Source organism: Panthera uncia, chromosome B4, assembly GCF_023721935.1.
Source record: "Panthera uncia isolate 11264 chromosome B4, Puncia_PCG_1.0, whole genome shotgun sequence".
NCBI classification, from domain to species: domain Eukaryota; kingdom Metazoa; phylum Chordata; class Mammalia; order Carnivora; family Felidae; genus Panthera; species Panthera uncia.
In genome coordinates, this window is record NC_064809.1 from 100806031 (window position 1) to 100833012 (window position 26982).

Genomic DNA, 26982 nt, shown 5'->3' on the forward strand with positions numbered 1-26982 from the left:
TTCTTTCTTTCTTTCTTTCTTTCTTTCTTTCTTTCTTTCTTTCTTTCCTAAATATTTAAATTTACACTCTCTGCCTCTATGCTAGGAGCTCTAAGGGTACAATTGTTAAGACATTAGCTTTACCCTCAATTGTTTTATGTTTGGAGAAGTCATTAATAAACAAGAAACTAGAAGGCTGGGATAAATTAAAGCTCTCTTGTTGGAATGTAACTGATTTTGACTGGAGAAACAGCAAGCAGGAATGTTTCATGGAGGGGGAGGAACTGATACTACATTACAACTCATTTATTTTTCAGGGTATTGTCAGGTAGATTTCCTCAGTAATGAAGCACCTCAGGGTGGTTTTCTTTTCATGGCATTCTGGTTAGGTGCCTGCTATCTCAGGGACCCAACAGTAGGGGGGTCCTGTGGTAATCTGTGGGCAAAACTCCAAGGGAAATCCCATCCCAAGGAAATCTTCGAACAAGACTGTACACCTCACAAAGGCGACAACTGACAGATGGTCTTGCCTCCCAGGCAGCAGGAATTCATGGATGTTCTGATGGCATTTATAAAACTGGGCCAGTGTCTGTGTGACTGCTCGACTCTCTGCTTTCTCAGCCTTGCTTGTATAACTCATTTTCTGTATCTTTTATTTTTGCATCAGTTCATTGTTTCTGCTTCCTTGTATTTTAAGCTTGCTCTCGTCTGTTCAGCCCCACTCTACCTTCTATCCTCTTTCTGTCTGTTTACCTTCAAATCTTAATACAAAAAAACTTTAAAAAATCCCCACCATTTTCTGGTTCAAGTGTGAGAGATAATCTACTAGACTAAAGTAGTGTTTTTTTCATGCTTGCATTAAACTCTGTTGGCCCAAGTTGGTACCATGATTGTATCAGGGGTAGCTGGGTGGCCTGGCTGCATCCCGGCCACAGTGTGGAGAGTGGCAAGATCACCCCTTCTGAGTCATTATGTGAGGAAAATGAGTTCTCAAGGAGAAAAATCCAAAGCCATTAAATGATCTCTAAAGAAGCCAAAGTTACCAGAAGGTTGTTTGGATGCACCAGAAGATTCTCATTTAGAGAAAGAACCAGCGACAAAATTTCTGGATGATGTTAATCCTGTTACCAAAGAAGAAGGTGGCCCCAGGGGCCAAGAACCTAACCAATATGGAAACTGGAAATGAAAAGTACACTGTATTGATTTTTAAGCCATATTTTGTTTGTTTGTTTATTTTAATAATTTATTGTCACATTAGCTAACATATAGTGTATACAGGGTAGTCTTAGCTTCAAGAGTAGATTCCTGTGATTCATTGCTTACATACATCACCCAGTGCTCCTCCCAACAAGTGCCCTCCTCAATGCCCATTTCCCATTTTCCCACCCCCATCAACCCTCAGTTTGTTCTCTGTATTTAAGAGTCTCTTATAGTTTGTCTCCCTCTCTGTAAATTTTTCCTTCCTTTCCCCTATGGTCTTCTGTTAAGTTTCTCAAATTCCACACATAAGTGAAAACATATGATATCTGTATTTTTCTCACTGGCCTATTTCACTTAGCATAATACTCTCCAGTTCCATCCATGTTATTGCATATGGCAAGATTTCATTCTTTTTCATCGCCTGGTAGTATTCCATGTTATATATATATATATACCACATCTTCTTTATCAATTCATCAGTTAATGGACATTTGGGCTCTTTCCATACTTTGGCTATTGTTGATAGTGCTGCTATAAACACTGGGGAACATGTGCCCCTATGAATCAGCACTCCTGTATCCTTTAGATAAATTCCTAGTAGTGCTATTGCTGGGTTGTAGGGTAATTAAATTTTTAATTTTTTGAGGAAATGCCACACTGTTTTCCAGAGTGTAGACCATATATTATTAACTTCATAGCATGTTTCATGACAGCTGTCAAATATATAGGTAAAATTTGGTAGCATGAAAGACCATTTATGGTCTTTATATCCACCACTAATTAATGAAAAAGCCTGAAGACTTCCAAAAGATGATGTAGCAGCAATGGAAATGCATCATTCAAATCTCCTCTTATGGGAAGCAGAATTGACTGAGAACCCCGGCTGCTGCCCCATGGGATCCACCACTGTGTTCCTGCTGAAGTCACACTTCCCTCAAGCTGTTCCCAGCCAATGAATGAGTATGGTGGGGTTACAGTAAATGAGTATGCTTGCCCACTCCCATGATGTGTGACATCAGCTCAAAGACTCCCCATTAGCCAGCCCAGAATTTTCTTGGTACTGTGCTGCTGTCTGAGACTCTTCCTACCCAATCTTCCTTTTCTCTCTCTTTCTATTCATTTTCTTTCCTTTTCTCTCCCCTTCACAGGTGTCAGACTCTGCCTACTTTTCCTCTTTATAATTCAAAATGTCTTCCCAATAAATCTCTTCCACATTAAAAAAAAACCAAAAAAACAAAACCAAAACCAAAAAAATTTGTTGGCCCATTGGTGAATGTACTGCTTTGGATCCAAACTGCTGTGGGACATAAAACATGGCTGCTAAGTTTGCTATATCAGAAGAAACTTTGTGTTGGATTGTTTCCCTTAAAAGGGGTAGGGGCTAAGACAGGTGTTTAGATTGACTGACATGTGGAGTAAAATAATATTCTACTTTGAGAGGTGCTGACATTTTGTTTTGGAATCAGTTGGGAGAATATTTTCTATAAATGTTTGTAGTACCTCAGAATAAAAGATTTGAGGAATCCATGTGGCACACTGGTGTTGACCTTGTCCCTCTGGCTTTATAATCATTACTTACTATATTGCTTAGCAACTCTATAGCATTATCTCCAAACCTAATATTAACTTGAAATACATTAGAAATGAAAATTATAGAAACATGACTCTTAGGAATTGATATTGTCTCAAGTTACTGTCAGCGATAACATGATATTACAAAACAGACCATACAATATAGAATATTTCGTGGAAATTCTGAGTTTAATATAAAGAATAATCTAACAGTGAGGAACTTTCATTAATAATAATAGAAAGGTAATGGCAATAGAAAGCCTTTCAGCTGGCTTTTCACATCCCATAACCTAAATAACTTTTCTCAAGAGGACGAGCGAAACAAAATCCTGAATTACATATTTTTTTCTTATTTGAAAATCATTCATTAAGGCAGAAAATGTGGCATGATTTTTTTGAGTAGTACAATGCCATAATCATCCTAATGACCTTTATTATTCTCCTTTTCAAAATGTAAGCAATGCTTTGCAAAAGGATTGTTTAAGAAGAAGCAAAAGCTCTCAGTTCCTATGAAGGAAGGAAGGAAAAATGGGTCACAGAGGGACACATTAATTACTTTTTCAACACTATTCATTGAAAACCTATCCTCTTGGCACTAGGCTATAGTAATTACATATAAGACAGAAAGAATTTGGCCAAGCCAAAAGGAATATTGAGCTGGCATTCATATTGCTGGTGATATGAAACACTAAGTGTAGAGAATTTATAAGACCTATATGATTTCCAGGCATTTAAAGACTTTTTCACTTTGAAAATAAACACTGACCCATATGTATAAAAATGAAAAGAATTCAGGAAATGTGTGCAGGCCTTTGAAAATTGAATACAGAGCTCAAAGAGAAATGCCACTTTTTTTTTCTGGTGAAATTCCCACCTTTTACAAGTTAGTGAGAACACTCTTAGAGCAGTGTAGCTTTTAACTTTTGGAGAGATAAGGACTTTAAAATTTGATGAAAACCATGGACTTTCTTCTTAGAAAAATATAGGTAATCAAAAACAACATTTTACAATGAATTTCTAGGGTCTGTAGAGCTATACAAGCCCATCCAGGAAACATATCAAACAAGAAACCCTGATTCTAGAGAATGTGTTCTTAGTGGATACAGTTGGGAGTGGCTAAAGGAAGGAGGAGGTGAGATGGAGGTGAGGAAGTTCAGAGTGTATGGGCTAAATACCATTCTCCAAAACTAAGGACTCCCTACAACTTGCAGTTGATTTTTCTGCTCAGTCATTGCTAGACCATTCCTAATTTCTCTATAAAAGTAGCATTTTAAAAATTAGGGTTTTGAGCTGTCTCTGCTTTTATTCAGCCAAGTGACCTTGGACAATCCGTTAATCCTTTTTAACTTCACTTTCTAATCTGTAAAGTGGAGATAATTTAAAAATTATCTTAATAATTAAATATCAAAGAAATAATTAAATATAACATGTGTAATGTTCAAAGGAAGTCCTCAAATGATACACATTACTGTATTTACTAACAGTACCGAAGTTTTGTATCTATTTCCATTTTAACCTGTAGGCAAATTATTTAGCCAGAAAACTTTTTAAAAATATAACAAAAGATGTTGCCTCAAATGAAAACATTTCTTTTAAAATTTCTCTGACATGTCTTAGGTATTTATTAAAAAGAAACTGTTATGCTAAGTGAAATAAGTCATACAGAGAAAGATACCATATGTTTTCACTCTTATGTGGATCCCGAGAAACTTAACAGAAGACCGTGGGGGAGGGGAAGAAAAAAAAAAAAGAGGGAGAGAGCAAAACCATAAGAGACTCTTAAAAACTGAGAATAAACTGAGGGTTGATGGGGGGTGGGAGGGACGGGAGGTGGGTGATGGGCATTGAGGAGGGCACCTGTTGAGATGAGCACTGGGTGTTGTATGGAAACCAATTTGACAATAAATTTCATATTTAAAAACAAAGAAAAAAAGAAAAAAAAGAAACAGAAACTGGTTGATAAATTTGATCTATAATAGTAAAATAGAAAAAAAAGTTTTGCTAAAACAAAATTTTAATGGACGATATTAGCGATAAATGTTTAAAGATTGAGCTATCAGATGGGTATTGAGGAGGGCACCTTTTGGGATGAGCACTGGGTGTTGTATGGAAACCAATTTGACAATAAATTTCATATATTAAAAAAATAAAAAAAAGAAAAAAGAAAAAAAAAGATTGAGCTATCTTGGTTTATTTGCATAAACTTTTTTACATTATTAGATCAAAATGATTTTTATCTTAGAAATAAGATGTATTTTGATTTCAGTACAATCCATTGTTAATCTTGGTCTTTAAAAATTTTTAATAAAAGATAACCAAAAATTATATATAGTATATACTTATATTAATGCATTATTTTTAACATTTCAGAGTGCAGATGACTCAGATATATCTGTCATTGCCCAGAACAAGAAATGCTTTGACAACGATATTGTTTGTTCTAAAAGTGTTTTGATTTCAGTTGGGGACACTGAAATTTATCTGAATGACGCTCCTTACAAAGAGGTTAGTAAATTATTTCTTTTAGGATCATTTTAACTTGTCCCGAGAATACTGAAAACAAAATAGAAACGATTTGGGGTACTTTTCTCTGTAAGTGATTACTCGATTTCAATTTTCTTTTCTTTGTTGTTATGTGACTTCAGTAAATCATACTTGTCTTTTTCATTTACACTCCACTTCTCTATATTCCAATTCTTTCCTCTTTTCTTCATCTCCATGGTGACGATTCTGGCCCCAGCAACCATCACCAATTATCTGGAGTACTACAACCCTCCACAATAGACTCTTGGCTTCCCGTCTTAGTTTTTCTCTTATCCTGCCACGCTGCAGCCAGAGTGGCTTTTTTCTAAAATGGGAATCTAATCTCCTGTCACTGTAGTGCCTCACAACTTTCAAATGACTTCCCATTCCCTTATACGATCTCACCAATCTGACCATGGTCAGTCACCTCTCCTGCCTCATGTCTCATCACTTTCTGCTTCGAGCTCATATTCCAGAAGTTGGAGATCTTATTAGTTCTTTAAATGATCAATTCTTTCTCTCACCTCTGGTTCTTCATGAAAGTCATTGCTCCCACCTGGATCAGCCTTTTCTTTCACTTACTCTTCTATGGTAGGTCTCATCTTAACTCCTTCAGGGAGTTCTTCTTCATGCCCTCAAGCACTTTGTTGGGACACAAGTCACACTTTAGTGAATTATTTGTGTGGTTGTCTGTCTTTTCCATTTGTCTACGAGTTCTGTGAGAAGTGGGGCCATGGTTTCCCTTATTCCTGTATTCTTGGAGCCTGCCCAATTTGAAAGAATGAATACATTTCATTCATTCATTCATACATTTTACTATATACCAAAATATGTATTAATTATTGGGACTAGAACAGTGAAAAGACACTGTGCTTACCTTTAAAGAATTATACTCAGGCAAGGGAGACATTCACGTAAACAAGAATGTTCAGTGTAATGTACAAGAGTGTATAGGACAGTATGGGAATCCCTGAGAAGAAGCCAACCTTGGATGTTTAGGGTAGTTGTTAAGAGTGTGGACTTTGGAGTCAGTCAGTAGTGATTTAGAATCCCTGTTTTTTTCACTTGCTAGTTGTGTCACTTTGACCAAGCTTACTTAACCTCTTCAAGCTGCAGCTATCTCAATTGTAAATTTGGGATGATTAGAGAATCTACCTCTTAAGTTCATAAAAGGATTAAATGAGATAATGGATTTCAAGAAATGGCTTTCCTCTTCTCCTTCACCCTCCTTATTTTTGAGAGCTCAGAAGATATGCTTTGGATGAAATGATTTGAACTGAGTCTTAAAGGATGAGTAGGTATTAGGCAGGTGAAAAGGGAGAATAGAAAGGCAGTCAATACAGAAGAATGGTCATGTTGAAAGGAACAGAGTTGAAAGATGCAATGGTTTGTTTGGAGAATTGCGAGTGGTTTAGTTTGGTTGAAGTATACAGGGATAGTGGAGGGACAGTATGGCAAAGAGATTCAGGGAGGAGTCTCCAGGCTGACTTTAAAGCAGGGGACATGGGAACAAGGGCAGTAGACAGGAGGCTTGTTCCAAACCACAGAGGCTCTTAAATGGTGTAAGATATTTGAACTTGTTTTACAAGTAAGAAATTTTGGCATTGAGAAAGGACATGATCTGACATATGACTTTTCTTTTAAGTGTATTTATTTATTTTGAGAGGCAGAGAGAGAGAGAGAGAGAGAGTAGGGGAGGAGCAGAGAGAGAGAGAGAGAGAGAGAGAGAATGAGAATCCCAAGCAGGCTCTGTGCTGTTAGCACAGAGCCCAACAAAGGGCTTAAACTCAAGAACCATAAGATCATGATGACCTGAGCTGAAACCAAGAGTCTAGTGTTTAACTGACTGAACCACCTAGGCACCCCTGATATATGGCCTTTTAAAAAGTGGCCTCTCTGAGATTTTAGAACAGAGTTTCTCAAAGTTTGGTCTGTAAATATGCATTAAAATCACCTGGAATATCTATTATAAAAGCTGGTTTCTGGGCCCTACCTTAGTAATTAGAATGGCTGAGGTTGAGAATGAAAATCAATTATTTTTAATGGTACCCCCAATTCTTCTTGACACTAAAGTTTGAGAACAAGTACTTTAGATCATAGTTTATACTTCAATCAGAAATGTTGAGACCAACCAGGCAGCAATCAAGCTTTTGGCAAAGCAAACAGAGTCTGTATATCATGTTGTTATATTTTGGACATAATTGCTGCAGTTTGGTATAGCTATCCGCTGGATATTCATTTATAGGTAAAGGTTCTAAGAACAAAAATTGGTTTTTTTTAAAGAAAAAACTGAAGAGAAAATAGTAACTGTTCTTGTAGGGACAGTTTGACACATTTTTGAAGCGGTAATTACAGTTCAGTATAGCTTTCAACTTCCAGTGCTCACCTGTATGCATCTCCATATGAGGTGTGAATTATGAAGTAAGATAAAGGAAAGTCATAAAAATGGTTTCCCCCACTAACAAATCCCCCATTAACATTTTTCCTAAGCATTAGAAGTAAAAATAAGTACCATTATTTAATGGCAGATGGATTGCTCATCTAGGTGAAGGGAAAAACTGTTGCTCTTTCAATAAATGCCCAATTTTGTTTTGTCAAATATTTAAGATATAACTGTTTTATAAATGTATTTAAGCTGCCCTTTAAATGTGTTAATTCTCCACATTTATAACTTATCTTTCTAAGATCACTAGAATTTGTTGAAAATGCTATAATTCTCATCTAAAGTGGACGTTTCTATTTTGGGTAATTCATAACACCCTCCCTCTTCCAATGAGCAACATCCTCGCTTCCTAATCTGAACAGAAAGGAGTACAGTATCTCCTTTAGACCAAAGAGAACTGTTTTTCTTGTGGTAAAGCACCCTGTTTAGTAAAAATGAAGGATTTTTTTTAGCTCTACAGGCAAATAGAAAAGTTATCTTTCACATCAGGAAAACTGATGCAAAACCAACCTGAAGGAAGTCTAATAATAAGCTGTCTTACCCAAAAATTATTTTTATGTTCTGAAGATTTGTCAACCAGTTCAAGGGAACTTTAATAGGAAAACACACAAAAAAGTGTTTTATGGATTGAAAAGAGCTATTAGCCACAAATATTGCACTTACTTGCTTTAATTGCTGCTGATCAGGCTAGAAGATGAGACCTGTGAACAGGCCAGTGCAAGAAGGTTTTAAAAATATATAAATCACACATTGATCTGATACATCTTCCAAGGAGCTAACATTCAGGTGAGGGAGAAGACAGATAGCAAAGCCAAAGACAAAGCATATAATAGAAGGGTACTGAAAATGTAATCACAACAATAAAAATAGGTTCTGTGGCAGAGAGTGACTTGGGGGCAGGACAGGCTGCACATATTATGGGCTTCCTTAGAAGTGAAAATGTGATGCCCCTTGTTCAAAACAGGAAGTTTTCCCTCTCCCTTTGTTTTGCGCTCTCTCTTGACCTGTCATGTTTTTTTTCCCCCTTTATTTTTAAGGCCTTGGTCACTCAGAGACAAGGATACTCCCAGGTTGAGTGCAGACCCTCACAGGCACCCAGGCCCCTGCCCCAGAACTTCAACTTGGCACTTGGAGTAGAAGGAAGGAGGTTAGGTAGAGTCCATTAGCCATATATGTGGTTACACAATATATATACTATTGTATATAATATACTGAGTACTTTTAAGTTTGACCTTGGTCTAGATGACTGAAAACTCTTTGTAGAGATGACTAAGTTTACTTAATTTGCCCTAAGGGATGTTTCTAAAATGTCATCTATAGTATAGTATTTCCAAACTATGCATTTGTTATTATTTGGGGGAGAAAAATAATCAAAGAATTCCATATCCGCTTCACAATTTTTATTTTGCTTCTGACTAAATTTGCTTTACTTACTTTGATTTAACCATGTATTATTAAAGTTATTATATGAGCTAACTGGAATGTCAGATTTAATGTAAATTTTATAGGGTATAGCACCTGCTCCTGAGGAATGTTGCATATTTGTACTTTAGGCTAAAGGTACTCTAAATTTTCCCAATGGGTTCCATCTCTAGTTTTTCTCTAATGTTATTATTTATAGCACACAAGTTATTTTCTTTTAATAGAAACATGGTCTGTCACTTTCCTATTCAGAAACTTTTATTGAATGCATTTTGCACAAAGAATAGCAACCCTTGACTGTACGGATAACTTGGCTGCAAAAGGGCCTCAGACTATGCTTGTTATGGAATCCATGCTCTAGACTTTTGGTGCTCTCCTCAGTCCTGAACAAATCTTGAACTTTCTTATCCCAAGTCTCTATTCAAGTGATTACTTTTGCTCGGAATGATTTCTTCTCCATTCTCATTTCCAGCTCTGTGTACCTTCCTATGTAGGGCTTCTTGCAGATCCATTCATATCCCACTCCTTGCAAGAAAGCTTTCTAAGTCCCCTTAATGGAAATTCACCTCCCCTTTCTCTCTCTCTCTAGATATGAATATAGATGGATAGATATAGATAGATCTGTTTATATATTGATACATATGTCTATCTATAGATATATCTGTCTATAAGTCTATCTGTACATATGTTTTATATATAGAGTATAGACACACTTTGTGTTTTTGTTTTTGATTTCTGCAAGTAACATCATACATTTTTAGTACTCAATCTTATTTATTCATCATTAGCAAAGAATTTCTGAGTCAGAAGGTATATCCCCTTAATGTACTCTATGTCTGTGCCTTTGTTTATATTCTTTTCTATCACAGAAATATCTTCTCGCCTTCGCTCGTTTATCCATGTTAAGCCCCTCTATCATCTTGTGTCTCATTACCAATTTATGTATTTCCTGTTTTATGCATTTGTTTTGTGTTTTACTACAGAATTCAGACAAGACGGGCCAAGCAAAAATACTAGTACCTAGACACTTACTGGTGGATATTAACTTAATGTTTACATTTTGGTTAGGGAACAAGGAATTCATTTTTTTTTTCTTTCTTTTCCCTTTTTAAAGAAACGATCAGGTTTTTTTCTGGAAAATAACCCTACATACCAGCTTTGGAAGGCAGGGTACTACATAGTAGTATACTTTCCAGAGAATGATATCACTATTCTTTGGGATAAAAAGACAACCATACATATCAAAGTTGGACCCCAGTGGAAGGTAGGTCAACCTGTTTGGTAGATCAATCCAAATGAAATGTGAGAAATGAAATTACAAATACCTTTCAATGTTTTAAGAAAATAAAATAATTGATATTTTCTTTAGGAAACAAGTTGTATGTTCAGAATTGCTAACTTGTAACCCAATAAAGAAAAACTGTACCAACTGGAGTACAGCGGTGTGTGCAGTTCTTTTCAATTTTAACCTTAGAGTAACAGTTTTCCAAAGTTACTTAGGTCAGTTTCTTTCTTCCCATCCCTTTCGGAGTGGTTATATGATATGTTTGCAATATAATTAGATTCATTTTATTACATTCTGCATTCCATCTTTTCCTCCACATTCTGGGGGGTTTTTTTGGAAATTTATTTTAAAAATATTATGGTCTAGAGTTCTATGGGCTTTAACAAACGCATGGCATTGTGTATCTATCACCAGAGTTGTATACAGAACAGACCTATCAACTCCCAAATTTCTTCCATTATTTGCCCCATTATTGTTAACTCTTGTTGATCTATTTTTCATGTCTACAGTTTTGTCTTTATGCAACCTGTTGGGTCTGGCTCCTTTGACTTCGCAAAACATGTTTAAGATTCATCTATACTGTTAAATGAATTAATAGTTTGTTCCTTTATACTGTTGAGTAGTATTCCATTGTATGGATGTACTAGTTTGTTTTATTCATTCATGGTTGAAGATCCAATCTGCACTGTTTAGAATTTTTGGCAATTTATATTCTAAATTGTTTTAAATATTGTTTTCTGTTAAATGCTTTATAAGTATTATTAAATATGTCTATTATTTTAAATATTTTCAATCCTATTAAATATTTTAAACTCATATATTAAAGTTGTTTTTGAAACACTGATACATTTTTAGAAATCCAGTTTATCTGAAATTGAAATTGAGACTCATGGATCTAATCTGTGGCAAGTTAGGGAAAAACTGGGATAGTAACAATGTATTCTTATAAAATTATGGAAAGGATACATATGTTTTAAGATTTTAATATGTTGTAAGTTGAAGATATGATTGTGTATTGTCAAGCCATTTTCTTTCAACCTCAAGTGAGATAAAACCCATAAATCTGTTACTAGGTGTTTGCTGGCTTCTTGCATTTCTTTGATGAAGATGAAATAATTTAGCCATCGCCATGCTTTCTTCACCCATATTCCTCTGCCACTTTAATTATGTATCCTCTCTTCCCTACTTTTTGGAAGTGAATTAACCAATTATTCTTCTACATCTCCCCCTTCGCTGCTGCCTCACATTGTTGGGTGGCCAATGGTGGAAGTGGCCATTGTCTTTGGATAGTTATTGTGGCTTCTGAGAGCTGAGGCACCATGGTAAGCAATGGTCATGACAGGTGCAATCCCAAGGTTATTGTCATCTTTGCTGGAGACACGGGCAGCCTTCTTCATCATCTACTAAGGGCTGCATTCCATTCACCAATACATGAAGAGAACATTCAGTTTCAATGTTTTAAGCAGGATTTCCATTGTTTTAGGAAGATCATTCTTTTCTGTACTTTTGATTTATCTCCCTCTTCTAAGTAAAGTGTTTCACATTTTTTTTGAGAAAATGAAGTGAGTAATGTTGATGTGAATAATTCATATGGCACTTTCCATAACCATTTCATAACCTATAACAACCTTTACAAATATGAAGTAAAATGTGGTTTTTATTTATTGTGTCTCATGGTGGCATGATACATGGATATTAAAGTTAACTCTTTTCTTTAGACGTTATGTTTTGCAAGTTTTGGCTTTTCAAAGTATGATGAAATGAACAATGTATTATTTTTATTGTTTCAACATTTACAGTGTTACAAAATCTTAAGCTTATCAGGTGGGACTTTCATATTAAAATTTATATGTATATGGATATATACAAAATACATATGCATATACACATATATTGTAGTGTCTATATTATACTTTCCCAAGTTACTTACATTATTGTATCAATGCTAAGACAATGGTAAGAGTGGATAGATAAAATTTGGGGGATGGTAAAACGTTATAAGAATTTTAAAGTAACTTAAATACAATTAAGTAAATATGAAATTACACCATCTTGAAACATATTTATATGTGTGGAAATTCTTAAAATGTCAATTTTAAATCTTTAAAAATTTTTAGTGACTGAGCCTTTAAATGTTGAAGTGAATATAGAATATTTCATATTTCATGATAATTTTCTTTCACTTTAGAACAAACTATCAGGATTATGTGGAAACTTCGACAAATGTACTTCAAATGATATGACCACATCCAATAACTTAGAAGTGAGAAATGCCCAGGTATTTGGAGATAGTTGGGCATTGGGACAGGTAAGTAGAATATATGTATTACAGAACTTAAAAAATATTTTGGTATATTTATCATTTTATTCTCATAGGAATATTTATTTAGATAATACTATTTTATGTCATAGCTGACAACTTACTTTCACATTTACTTTCTCATGTAATTCTTGTGACAGTCTTGTAATGTTAAGGGCATTGCCTCTATATTATAGATGAAGAAATTGAAGCTCAGGAAAGTTAAATGACCTGACTAATATATGCTCAGAAAGAAGCAGAGGTGACATTCAAATTCACGTCTTTTAATCTTATACTTTTCCTTCCATAAAGCAAAATGCTTTATCAAGGTATTTATATTTCTAATAATGTAACTTTTCTCAACTCAAAGCAATGGATAAATGAAGGCAGAATTTCTTACCATTTGTTCTCCAGACATGGCTGTGTGTGGGGTGGGAATGGGTAGGGAGTGGATTTGTGGTCAACTACATTTGGGAGCAATTTGAATAAATTAAGTTAGACATATTTCTTTCTTGAAGGATTTCTTGAAGAAGATATGTCTTAAGTTAGACATATTTCTTTTTTGAAGGATTTCCTTCCAAGGGAGGGATGAATTTGAAGGATTTTCCAACTTATTGACACAGAACCTATGTTTTATGTATTAGTTCTGAAGGAAATAGTGTCTTATGGGTCACACTTTGAGAAATGCTGAATGAACTCCGAAAACAGAGTCAAATTGAAAATTGGTGTCATTCTTTTCTTCTACTTTCTCTTTTCAGCCTATTTTTCTTTCTAACTAAGAGCGGTATCCACGACTACAGTTTTCTGATTGGTTACTATTTGATTAATTGCTTTACCACTTTACCCAATTTACCTAATATATCTAAATTTCTTTAAAAGCATAAGAGGGCCCTCAGATAAAACATTCACCTAATTCAGTAAAATTTAAGCAGCATATTTCATTGTGGTCTAAGCTGAAAAGTACAAGCCTTTTATTTAATATATGAACTTCCTACTCTATGGAGAGATACCAAATCCTTTTTATTATGGCTCTCATATATCTTGTGGCATTTAGAAGTTTTTGGAGGAAATACCTTACATTTGTTCTTTCAAAATGAATTAAGGTATAAACAATTTATAATAATACCTAAATATTTGGATCAAAGAATTTTAGACTCACTATAATGTATATTCTTATTCATACCTAATCCAAAAATAAAAATTAAGAAAAAGTTTTTTCATTTGGTAAGTTCTATTTAGCACTTCATATTTTCCAGATTCTTTGAACCCATAAAATGACTAAAACAAAGCCTCTGTCATTAGAAATTTCGAGTCTAGTTTGGTAGTTGAGGTAGAAAAATTAACAATGAATATATGAGACAGGTAGGTGCTTTGATAGAGGTGAATGGCTTGGACTTCATTATGGTCAAAGGAAAGTTCCTGAAGAAGGTGTCATTGGGCTGAATCCTGCAAGCCTTATGGTAGCTACAAAAGTGAAGGTGATGGGTAACAGCATAGCAGGAAAGGAGAGAGCAGCCCATTAAAAGGTGTCAGGAACACTGGTGCCTAATCGGATTTCAAGAGGTTGTATATGGCAGTTCTGGAGGGTCTGAAGTAGGCAATGGCTAGGATGCAGAGTATAGAGTGGCAAGATAGTCCTAGGATCTACCTAAAACTAGTTGGGAGGTTCTTTAATCCAGCTAGTTGTGTTAAGTCAGAGAAGATTTAGAAAACGACACAAACCTATGAGGCATTAAAGATTAAAATCATTAGCATCTGCTGAAAGATTGTATTTAGGAATGATGAATCTGGAGGATTCAAGGAAGTCTCCTATCTTGCTGGCTTAGTGGGTGGATGCTGGCACTCTTCACTGAGGAGAGTAGATGGTGGAGAACAGTGGGTACAGGAGAGAGGTGCAAAGGTAAGTATAGGTTAGGATGCACTAAAGAGAAGCAATAGAGAAATTTATGTGGAGGTTTCCAGTTTTGAGATTCAAGAAAGAGATTTGGGTGGAAATACAGATTTGGCACTTACTAGAGTATACGGGTTGTTGAAGCCATGAAAAGTGTATATAGAGTGGGGAAAACCAGGTTTGAGGATCAAGCTTTGTATAGACGGAAGGGGTAGAAGAATGGGGGGTAGCAGCCAATGAATTAGGAGGAAACCCAGAAGAAAATGGTGTCGCAAGGAACAAATCAGGAGAGATGTTTAAAAAGGGTGAAGTAATATACAGAGTCAGAGGTAGCAAAAGGTTAAGTGAGATGAACACCAAAACATGGCCTTTATATTTAGGCAACTCTCATGAAGAGACAATTGATGACATTTCCAAGGTGGTTTCAGGGAGGTGGATTAGAAGAGGCAGAGACCACATTTCTGAGTATGGGGAGGTGAGCCTGTAGACACTTGTGCCTATACAACTTCTCAGAGAACGGCTGTGACAGAAATGAAAGAGCTGAAACTGGAAAAAGAAAGAGAATCATTTGCTCACGCAGTTTTTTAATGACCACATTTGAAACAAATTCAAAAACTGTTTACTCTCTCTCTAATATCGCCATAATTTTAACAGTATGCTTAGTTGTTTAAAAAAAAATATATACACTATTAACATTGAGTTGGCTGACTACAGATGCTTTAGGTAAAACCTGTCTAAAAGAATGAGAATACAGTAGATGTGATTGTAGTGGATGGAGTCAGAATGGTTCACTCTGGTTTTGGCTTCAGAAGTCCCCCCGGGAAACTTTCTCTTCTCCCTTTTTTTTCTTCAACAGTGTGAAACCCCAAGTGAGTTATTTAAACCCTGTGAGGCACATCAAAACAAATTTCCTTATGCCAAGAAAGAATGCTCCATTTTGTACAGCGATGTTTTTGCTCCGTGTCGCAATGTGGTAACTGAATACTTTACTAAACTTTTACATTTAAACGGGTACTGCCATATCTATGCTATTTGAGATGAATGGGACAAGCAAGTTAGCTAACTATTGGCTCTTCAGGTGTACTACCTAACCATTGTTAAGAAGACAGATTTGGTAGTTTGATTTTCTGTAGAAGAGATGCATCCAGTTGATTTACTTTCCTTCTCAATCCGTCTTATGTAACAGCATACATTTATACATAATATTTGTAGTACTCTGTTCTAGTTTACCGAAAATTTTGACATATATCCTCAAAGTCAGAAATGATACATCAAAGCCATAAATGTTTTTCTTCAGCGCATTGCTTCATTTCATGGGTGTTCTTCTCCTCAATCCAATGTATAGTTTAAAAGTATTAGTGGTGGCACATTTTAAAATGGTCTTAAAAGCATACCAAGATGGAGTGTGATTTATTCAGAAATTTAAATTTCTTTTTTTTTAAGTTTATTTATTTTGAGAGAGCGAGAGAGCGAGCGTGTGCATGCATGTGTATGCACACGCAAGCAGAGAGAAGAGACAGAATCCCAGGCAGGCTCCATGCCATCAGTGGACAGCCAATGTGGGGCTCGAACTCACGAACTGTGAGACCATGCCCTGAGCTGAGATCAAGAGTCAGATGCTTAACTGACTCAGGCACCCCAGAAATTTAAATTTCTAAATGCCTTCCCAGCATAATAATTTTCGATCCCAATAAAGTTAAAAAAAAATAAAGTATTCATAAAAATCAGTAAAAGTGCAATTGGTAATAGAACATTCTTTTAATGCTATGAGAACATGCCAATGAAACAGCGAGCTTCTACAAAACATCAAAATGTTACTATATTGCAGGTGCTGAAATTCTATTTTTTGTTAACCCTATTACCTGTTTTGCTAGTTTTTCGATCCTACATTTACCTAATAAATTCCTTTCTCCTTTGGTCCATAAAAAGTTTTGAGATATTGAGAACTCTAGGTGGCAGTATTAGGCTGATAATGCCAAATTTTGAACCGACCAGTTAGTTTTCTTTTAGAAGGTTGAATTTTAATCAGTTATTGTCAGTACTTATTGATATTAACTCATTTTCCATTCCATTTTCAGATTGATGTCACTTCTTTTGCCAAAAATTGCCATGAAGACACGTGTAACTGTAATCTCGGTGGGGACTGTGAATGTTTATGCACAAGCGTAGCAGCATATGCATACAAATGTTGTCAGGAAGGGGTATCTGTTCACTGGAGGTCATCCACTATTTGTTGTGAGTACCCTACTTAGAACATCAGCATCAGGTGAGAATCTCATAAAGAGATTAACCATCTTATCATAGAACAAATACCATGGAATGCATAGAAATAGGATTTCTTTAAGACAACTAAGTTTTATATTCCTTTGACAGTGCAGATAAATTGTAGTATATCTATAAAGGATTTATAAAAATAACAATTGAGGTCAAATTTTCCCTTCTGTGTCTGACTATTGTCACTTTAACGTTTGAACTATAAATTATACACCATCCTCAAATCGTTTATGACTGCATTCCCCTTATGGCTGTGAAATTTCACTTTCTGATTATCAGAAATGTATTTTTTTAAAGGCATTTGAATTTGCTTTCAGATTCACATTTTGAAACTTTTCAGTTACTTGTGTAGATGGTTAAGTCATCGAAAGAATGCTTAAGATTTTAACACTTTCAGTTGACATTTCTAAATAGGCAGATATATTTGCCTACCTATAAAATAATCTTATAAAATCTAATTAATGACAACACATCACTCTTAAAGAATTCTCTTTGCTTAGAGGAAGTTCCCAAATAATGATATCCTTCTGTGTTCTTTCAATTGGTCACTGATAAACATATAACCATATTTTGCATACATTCAGGTAAGTGGTCAGATTCTTATACAGTTTAATATTTATTCTTTTATTTTTTAGCACTTGACTGTGAATATTACAATGAAGGTATGTGATATTTATTTATTTATTTATTTATTTTTCTGTTTGCTAGTCTCCTTTTTTTAAAAAAAATATAATTTATTGACAAATTGGTTTCCATACAACACCCGGTGCTCATCGCAGCAAGTGTCCTCCTCAATGCCCATCACTCACTTTCCCCTCTCCCCCCCCCCCCCTCCCCCCCCCCATCAACCCTCAGTTTGTTCTCAGTACTTAAGAGTCTCTTATGGTTTGCCTCCCTCCCTCTCTGTAACTTGTTTTTTCCCCTTCCCCTCCCCCATGGTCTTCTGTTAAGTTTCTCAAGATCCACATATGAGTGAAAACATATGGTATCTGTCTTTCTCTGACTGACTTATTTCTGTTAGCATAATACCCTATAGTTCCATCCGCATTGCTGCAAATGGTCAGATTTCACTCCTTCTCACTGCTAAGTAGTATTCCATTATATATATAAACCACATGTTATTTATCCATTCATCAGTTGATGAACATTTAGGCTCTTTCCATAATTTGGCTATTGTTGAAAGTGCTGCTATAAACATTGGGGTACACGTGCCCCTATGCATCAGCACTCCTGTATCCCTTGGATAAATTCCTAGCAGTGATATTGCTGGGTCATAGGGTAGTTCTATTTTTAATTTTCTGAGGAACCTCCACATTGTTTTCCAGAGTGGCTGCACCAGTTTGCATTCCCACCAACAGTGCAAGAGGATTCCCATTTTATCACATCCTTGACAGCATCTATAGTCTCCTGATTGGTTCATTTTAGCCACTCTGACTGGCGTGAGGTGATATCTCAGTGTGGTTTTGATTTGTATTTCCCTGATCATGAGTGACATTGAGCATTTCGTCATGTGTCTGTTGGCCATCTGGATGTATTCTTTGGGAAAGTATCTATTCATGTCTTCTGCCCATTTCTTAACTGGACTATTTGTTTTTCCAGTGTGGAGTTTGGTGAGTTCTTTATAGATTTTGGATACTAGCCCTTTGTCTGATATGTCATTTGCAAATATCTTTTCCCATTCCATTGGTTGCCTTTTAGTTTTGTTGATTGTTTCCTTTGCAGTACAGAAGCTTTTTATCTTGATGAGGTTCATTTTTGCTTTTAATTCCCTTGCCTTTGGAGATGTGTCAAGTAAGAAATTGCTGCGGCTGAGGTCAGAGAGGTTTTTTCCTGCTTTTCTCCTCTAGGGTTTTGATGGTTTCCTGTCTCACATTCAGGTCCTTCATCCATTTTGAGTTTATTGTATATGGTGTAAGAAAGTGGTCTAGTTTCATTCTTCTGCATGTTGCTGTCCAGTTCTCCCAGCCCCATTTGTTAAAGAGACTGTCTTTTTTTTCCTTTGGATATTCCTGCTTTGTCAAAGATTAGTTGGCCATATATTCTGGTCCAATTCTGGGGTCTCTATTCTATTGCATTGGTCCATGTATCTGTTTTTGTGCCAATACCATACTTTATTGATGATTACAGCTTTATAGCAGAGGCTAAAGTCTGGGATTGTGATGCCCCCCACTTTGGTCTTCTTCTTCAATATTACTTTGGCTGTTTGGTGTCTTTTGTGGTTCCATACAAATTTTAGGACTGTTTGTTTTACCTTTGAGAAGAATGCTGATGCAATCTTGATTGGGATTGCATTGAGTGTGCAGATTGCTTTGGGTAGTATTGACATTTTAACAATGTTTATTCTTCCAACCCATGAGAATGGAATGTTTTTCCATTTGTTTGTGTCTTCTTCAATTTCCTTCATAAGCTTTCTACAGTTTTCAGCATACAGATATTTTACATTTTTGGTTATTCCTAGGTATTTTATGGTTCTTGGTGCAATTATGAACGGGATCACTTTCTTTATTTCTCTTTCTGTTACTTCATTATTGGTGTATAAAAATGCAACCAATTTCTGTACATTGATCTTATACCTTGCGACTTCGCTGAATTCATGTATCAGTTCTAGCAGACTTTTGGTGGAATCTGTTGGGTTTTCCATGTAGTGTATCATGTCATCTGCAAAAAGTGAAAGTTTGACTTCATCTTTGCTAATTTTGATGCCTTTTATTTCATTTTGTTGTCTGATTGCTGATGCTAGAAATTCCAAAACTATGTTAAACAACAGTGGTAAGAGTGGACATCCCTGTCATGTTCCTGATCTCAGGGGGAAAGCTCTCAGTTTTTCCCCATTGAGGATGAGATTAGCTGTGGGCTTTTCATAAATGGCTTTTATGATGTTTATGTACGTTCCTTCTATCCCGGCTTTCTCGAGGATTTTTATTATGCTGTATTTTGTCAAATGCTTTTTCTGCATCTATTGACAGGATCATATGATTCTTATCTTTTCTTTTATTAATGTGATGTATCACGTTGATGATTTGCGAATATTGAACCAGCCCTGCATCCCAGGAATGAATCCTATTTGATCATGGTGAATAATTTTTTTTTTATGTGCTGTTGAATTAGATTTGCTAGTATCTTGTTGAGAATTTTTGCATCCATATTCATCAGGGATATTGGCCTGTAGTTGTCTTTTTTTGCTGGATCTCTGTCCGGTTTGGGAATCAAAGTAATGCTGGCTTCATAGAATGAGTCTGGAAGTTTTCCTTCCATTTGTATTTTTTGGGATAACTTGAGAAGGATAGGTATTAACTCTGCTTTAAATGTCTGGTAGAATTTCCCAGGGAAGCCATCTGGTCAAGGACTCTTATTTGTTGGGAGATTTTTAATAACTGATTCAATTTCTTCACTAGTTATGGGTCTGTTCAAATTTTCTATTTCTTCCCGTTTGAGTTTTGGTAGTGTGTGGGTATTTAGGAATTTGTCCATTTCTTCCATGTTGTCCAGTTTGTTAGCATATAATGTTTCCTAGTATTCCCTGATAGTTGCTTGTATTTCTGAGGGATTGGTTGTAATAAATCCATTTTCATGCATGATGTTTATCTATTTGGGTCCTCTTTCTTTTCTTTTTGAGAAGCCTGGCTATAAGTTTATCAATTTTGTTTATTTAAAAAAAAAAAAACCTTTTGGTTTCATTGATCTGCTCTACTGTTTTTTTTTTTTTTTTTCTGGATTCTATATTGTTTATTTCTTCTCTGATCTTTATTATTTCTTTTCTTCTGCTGGGTTTGGGGTGTATTTGCTGTTCTGCTTCTAGTTCCTTTAGGTGTGCTGTTAGATTTTGTATTTGGGATTTTTCTTGTTTCTTGAGATAGGCCTGAATTGCAATGTATTTTCCTCTTAGGACTGCCTTTGCTGCAACACAAAAGGTTTGGATTGTTGTATTTTCATTTTCATTTGTTTCCATATAGTTTTAAATTTCTTTTCTAATTGCCTGGTTTATGCATTTGTTCTTTAGAAGGATGTTAAGGAACATGCTTTTGGAGGTTTTCCAGACTTTTTCCTGTGGTTGATTTCAAATTTCATAGCATTGTGATCTGAAAGTGTGCATGGTGTGATCTCCATTCTTTTATATTTAGTAAGGGCTGTTGTGTGACCCAGTATGTGATCTATCTTGGAGAATATTCCATGTGGACTTGAGAAGAAGGTATATTCTGCTGCTTTGGGATGTAGAGTTCTAAATATATCTGTCAAGTCCATCTGGTCCAATGTATCATTCAGGGCTCTTGTTCCTTTATTGATTCTGTCCATTGTTGTAAGTGGAGTATTAAAGTCCCCTGCTATCACCACATTCTTATCAATAAGATTGCTTATGTTTGTGATTAATTGTTTTATATATTTGGGTACTTCTGAATTCGCTGCATAGACATTTATTATTGTTAGGTCTTCCTGATGGATAGACCCTGTAATTATTATATAATGTCCTTCTTCATCTCTTGTTACAGCCTTTAGTTTAAAGTCCAGTTTGTCTGATATAAGTATGGCTACTCCAGCTTTCTTTGACTTCCAGTGGCATGATAGATAGTTCTCCATCCTCTCACTTTCCATCTGAAGGTGTCCTCAGGTCTAAATGAGTCTCTTGTAGACAGAAAATAGATGAGTCTTTTTTTTTTTATCCATTATGATACCCTATGTCTTTTGATTGTAGCATATAGTCCATTTACATTCAGTGTTATTGTTGAAAGATATGGGTTTAGAGTCATTGTGGTATCTGTAGGTTTCATGCTTGTAGTGGTGTCTCTGGTACTTTGTGGTCCTTGCAACATTTCACTCACAGAGTCCCCCTTAGGATCTCTTGTAGGGTTGGCTTAGTGATGATGAATTCCTTCAGTTTTTGTTTGTTTGGAAAAACCTTTATCTCTCCTTCTATTCTAAATGACAGACTTGCTGGATAAAGGGTTCTCGGTTGAATATTTTTTTCTGTTCATCACATTGAAGATTTCCTGCCATTTGTTTCTGGCCTGCCAAGTTTCAGTAGATAGGTCTGCTACTACCCTTATGTATCTACTTTTGCATGTTAAGTCCCGTTTATCCCTAGCTGCTTTCAGAATTCTCTCTTTATCCTTGTATTTTGCCAGTTTCACTATGATATGTTGTGCAGAAGATTGATTAAAGTTACATCTGAAGGGAGTTCTCTGTGCATCTTGGATTTCAACATCTGTTTGCTTCCCCAGATTGGGCAAGTTCTCAGCTATGATTTGTTCAAGTACACTTTAAGCCCCTTTCTCTCCTTCTTCTGGAATTCCTATGATATGGAGAATGTTCTGTTTGATCAAATCACTTAGTTCTCTAATTGTCCCCTCCTGATCATGGATTTTTTTTATCTCTCTTTTTCTCAGCTTCCTCTTTTTCCATAATTTTATCTTCTATATTCACCTGTTCTCCCCTCTGCATCTTCAATCCACGCTGTGGCTGCCTCCATTTTATTTTGCACCTCATTTATAGCATTTTTTAATTCATCATGACTATTTTTTAGTCACTTGATCTCTGCAGCAATAGATTCTCTGTGTCTTCTATGCTTTTTTCAAGCCCAGCAACTAATTTTATGACTATTATTCTAAATTCTTGTTCAGTTATGTTGCTTACATCTGTTTTGATCAGTTCTTTAGCTGTCACTTCTTCCTGGAATTCTTTTGAGGAGAATTCTTCCATTTCATCATTTTGGCTAGTTTTCTGTTCCTTATAAGTTTTAAAAGCTTGTTATGTGCTCTGCACCTGCGAGCACTCCTATATTAAAGGGGGGTCACACACTTTTCAGGGCCTGGCCCTTCAGGAGGTGTTTTTTGGAGAGTGTTTACTTGCTATCTGTTGTTGTGACTTTGGTTATTTTATTTCCCTACTCATAGTGATGTTTTGGACCCTCTACCAGGTGTGCTTTGACTTGTTCCCTGAAGTAGCCTTGGAAAGGAAAACAAACAGACAAACAGGAAACAAAAACACACAAATAAAACAAACAAAAATTAAAAAAGTAAAAAGTAAAACAATTCAAAAGCAAAAAACCAGAAACACCACCTACAAGTAAAGGACAGGGTGGAGGTGGTGCCAGTGAAAGAGCACATACAAAGAGAGAAATGACAGGGGTGGGAGTGGGGGGAGAAAAAATAAGCATTGATTAGGCAGAGAGACTGAAAGACTTAATCCAGAGAGAGAGAAAGGAAAATAAGGAAGGAGTCGGGGGGAAAAAGAAACAAAAGATACAGTTACCCAGACAGCTAAATTATATGGCTTGATTATTCCAGAGAGAGAGAGAGAAAAAGGAAAGTAAAAAAGAACGTGTAGAACATGTATCAAGAGAATGGATTAAATATGTCTGTTTAAACAAACCAATAACCAGAGTAACCAGCCTAGAGGAGGGAAGAGATAAGAAGGAGAAATGGAAGGGAGAATATATCTATATATCAAGAATGGTCCTAGAATTAATCCAGACAATGCAGCAGCGCTGGTCTGGAGGAGGGGCCATCTGGTTCCACAGCGTCTATCCTGCTCCAGTAGACACAGAGTTACCAGGAGCAGAGGGGCGTGGTTTGGTGTAGGCTGGTCCCGACTCGACTGTGAGCCCCTCCTTGGTGGTGGTGGTGGTGGGGAGAAAAATGGCGACCCCCACTCGCTTCTTCACAACGTGGTGTCCCAGATCACTCCTTTGAAGCCATCCTCACTGTGCCACAGGCTCAGACAAGACTCCTGTGCCCTGGCACTTGGCTGGGAATTAAACTCCCGCTCTGTGCGCCCCGGTACTGGGGAAGCACCTCTCCATGCTGCCCGATGTGTGGTCCTGGCTCGTTATGTCCTGTGCTACAGCCCTTCGGGGGAGGGGACCAGTTTCTCCTGCTGCAGATTGCGCCCCTGACCTACCACTGAACCCAGAGGTGGCTCCCCACTCCCCAGGTGTGAGAACAGGGCAGCCAGCCCCAGTCCAAAGAAAGCCCTGCAGTTAGAGATGGGATCCCTCTTTGCCCAGTTGGAGGTTTTTCTCTTGTCCAGATAATCCTCCTATGCTTCCCCAGCTGCTCTCTCCTCCATTCGTCTCTCTGCAGAAGGGGATCCTCCCTTCTGTGCCTACGTGGCCCATTTTACCTCCCCCAGTTCGCAATCATCCACCTATGGTCCATCAGGTTGTCCCAGTTTCTCCCTGGTAGACTCAGTCTCTTTTCCTCCCAGACTCTTGGGGTACAAAGTCCTTTGGCTTCAAAGGACTTCCAAAACGCTTCTTTGTTTGAGAGACGCTGGGAAGTATGGATCCTACTTCTCCAGCATGTTTGTTGCTTGCTCAGTATGTGACATTTAAATAAAGACAGTTAGTATAATATTCTATGGAATGTCTTTTCAGACTAAAAGTTTTTGAACAACATGTCTGAGAATAATAGTTCATGATATATAACTCAATGAAAGCCTTTAGTTTCTAAAATTTATCTAAATTTCTAAGTATTTGCATTAAAATTTACTCCCTGTAAAATAAAAAGAGCATGTAACTAAATTCCCAGCATTTAGGAGGCCTTCAATAAATGGTTTTTGTATGTCATGAATGAATGAAGTAGTGAAGTTAGCCAATTTTTTAGGCAAAAAGGATGAAAGACATATACCATTATTTTACCATTAAGTATAAATATAAACATTATTCAAACATTATGTTATAGAAATAAAAGAAACAGGAAACAGGGGCACCTGGGTGGCTCAGTCAGTTAAGTATCCAAGTATGGCTCAGGTCATGATCTTGCAGTTTGTGATTTTGAGCCCATCGTCGGGCTCTGTGCTGACAGTTCAGAGTGTGGAGCCTGCTTTGGATTCTGTGTCTCCTTCTCTCTCTGCCCCTCCCCTGCTTGCACAGGTGCTTTCTCTCAAAAATAAAAATAAACATTTAAAATAAAAAGAAATAAAGAAACAAACTCTAAGTGTGGATGATAAAAATATAAAGAATTTATTTAGTCATCATGGTAGGCAAAAATAGCTATGTATTATCAAAATGATAATTTATTGATTTAATAGTAATAATGGATCTCTTCTAGCCCACAAAGCATCCAAATTTGCAGTGAGAAGTCTAAGAGGAGGTGCTATGTAAAAGTAAGTCATAAATATAAGAAGAGACAGTGTTATAACCTCAGTGAAAATGCCAGATGATGGCAGATTTGGAGCCTGCTTTTTTGTCAAACCTATTTAATGAGGAAGGCATAGCCACTTAAACCTGCTTCAAACAAGCAAAACGATCTAGGAAGGTGTTCATTGGGTCAGTGACTGGACAAACTCTGGACTCATGATGAGATCAATTAGAGAAATAGTCCTAGAAAAACTGGGCCATTACAAAAACCCCAAGCAACTAATCAAAGGCATTTTTGGTGACTTACCGAGCTGGGGAGAAATCTTTCAGCTATAAATACCCAAAGAATGCCAGATAATTTTAGAGAAATAGAGATGATGGATTAAAAGGAAAATTGACATTTTAGTTTTTGATGGTTTTTGTTACATTTATGGAAGTTTGATGTAGATAAAAATCCAACATTAAAAAAAGACAGTGATAGTTAAAGAAAATATAAACCAAAATTATCTCCTGTTGAGGATTTTACACACACACACACACACACACACACACACGCACACACACACATTCTACATCAATCCTTTGGATGTCATGCTTAAAATGCGACTGATTCTCTAATATTAATGGCAGTAATAATAGCAATAGCTTTTATTGTGTTAACTACTTTACCTTTATCGTATAATTTAAGCTTCAGAATATGCCTGTAAGGTATTATTAACACTTTACGGAGGAGGAAACTGAGGACCAGAGGGGTTGAAAAACTTGGCCAAAAGTCACTGAGCTAAAAATGTAGTAAACTGGAATTTGTAAGCGATCTGAGTTCAGAATCAAGGAGCTTGACCTCCATGCTACACTGCCTAATGTATGGTTAATGCATCCCAATCTCAGAAAGGTCTCCACACGCTGTTATGGGCTCTACACAATGTACACAGACATCAGTTTGAAAAAATGCTCCAGTGACTTCCTCACTTAAGAATTCCTGCCTCCCACAGTTCTGCTGTAAAAATCTCCATCTGTGCCTTTTTACTTTCTGGCATTCTTTCTGCTGTCCTTTGGATCCTGAAGCAGAATTTTCTATGAATATTGAATTTCTACCTTTTGCTACTTGGTACATTTTGCTTTCTGTCGACAAGTCTGCTGCCCTACTCGTGATGGTTTTTTCCAATGTGTTACAGAATTCTTCAAACCAGTTCTTCTGGTGTCATCTATAATACTATATTGGTAATATTCAGAGGGTAAACATGGGCATTTAGCCTCCATGAGACACTGATTGACTCAGTGGAGTGATAGGGGAATCTGTTTCCTCTGATCACAGTAATAGGAAAAAGTATTAACCCACCAAGGAGAGTAAGAGTTTGTAAAAATAATGCGATGAAGATAGATGATTGGAGGGGAATATAGAATTGAGATTGTTGATAGGCGTCATGAAAAGATTGTTTTAAATGACTATTCTTAATTTGTTTCACCCCAAATAATTTTATAGGTATTGTAAACCTACCTACTCTTCTTTGGATATTCACAGCTGATATATTTCTTCCTTTATTTACTATATACTGGACACTGTGTTATCAAGATACTTATTAATATTTCAAGCTAATGCAGGAATAAATAATTATGATTCTTTAAGAGGAAAATAAAAAAAGGAGAATTCAGATTTAATAGTTGAGATTATTCAATAATCTTTAACACAAAGACTTTATGTAATATCTTCATGGTCATTTTATGGTCATTTACAAGCAAACATAAAAAGTTTATTTTTGTTATTTCTGTCAGTGAGCAAGGACTTCAATATTCCACTAACAATTGTTATGACAGTTGTAAGTTCAGAGTGATTTTATTAGTAGGATATACTGAATATTATGTTTGAATAATCACTGCAGAAAATGATTGCTTTTAGTAGGTGGTGAATACTTCTCTCCGAAGAAAATTAATGATAAAGTCAATGATTTTGTCTCAATTGCTAGTGAAAATGCATGAAGACATGATATCCAGACCCAAGATATCAGTCAACTGGGAGACA

General features: G+C 36.2%; 1 protein-coding gene across 1 annotated transcript in view; it reads left to right on the plus strand.

The window, feature by feature from the left end:
- OTOGL (otogelin like) overlaps positions 1-26982 on the plus strand; it is a 139949-nt gene that overhangs the window by 61334 nt on the left and 51633 nt on the right. Inside the window, 6 exon segments of the mRNA XM_049626004.1 lie at positions 5122-5256; positions 10254-10403; positions 12613-12732; positions 15471-15587; positions 16693-16849; positions 17524-17550. Coding sequence (XP_049481961.1) covers positions 5122-5256; positions 10254-10403; positions 12613-12732; positions 15471-15587; positions 16693-16849; positions 17524-17550 — 706 coding nt within the window.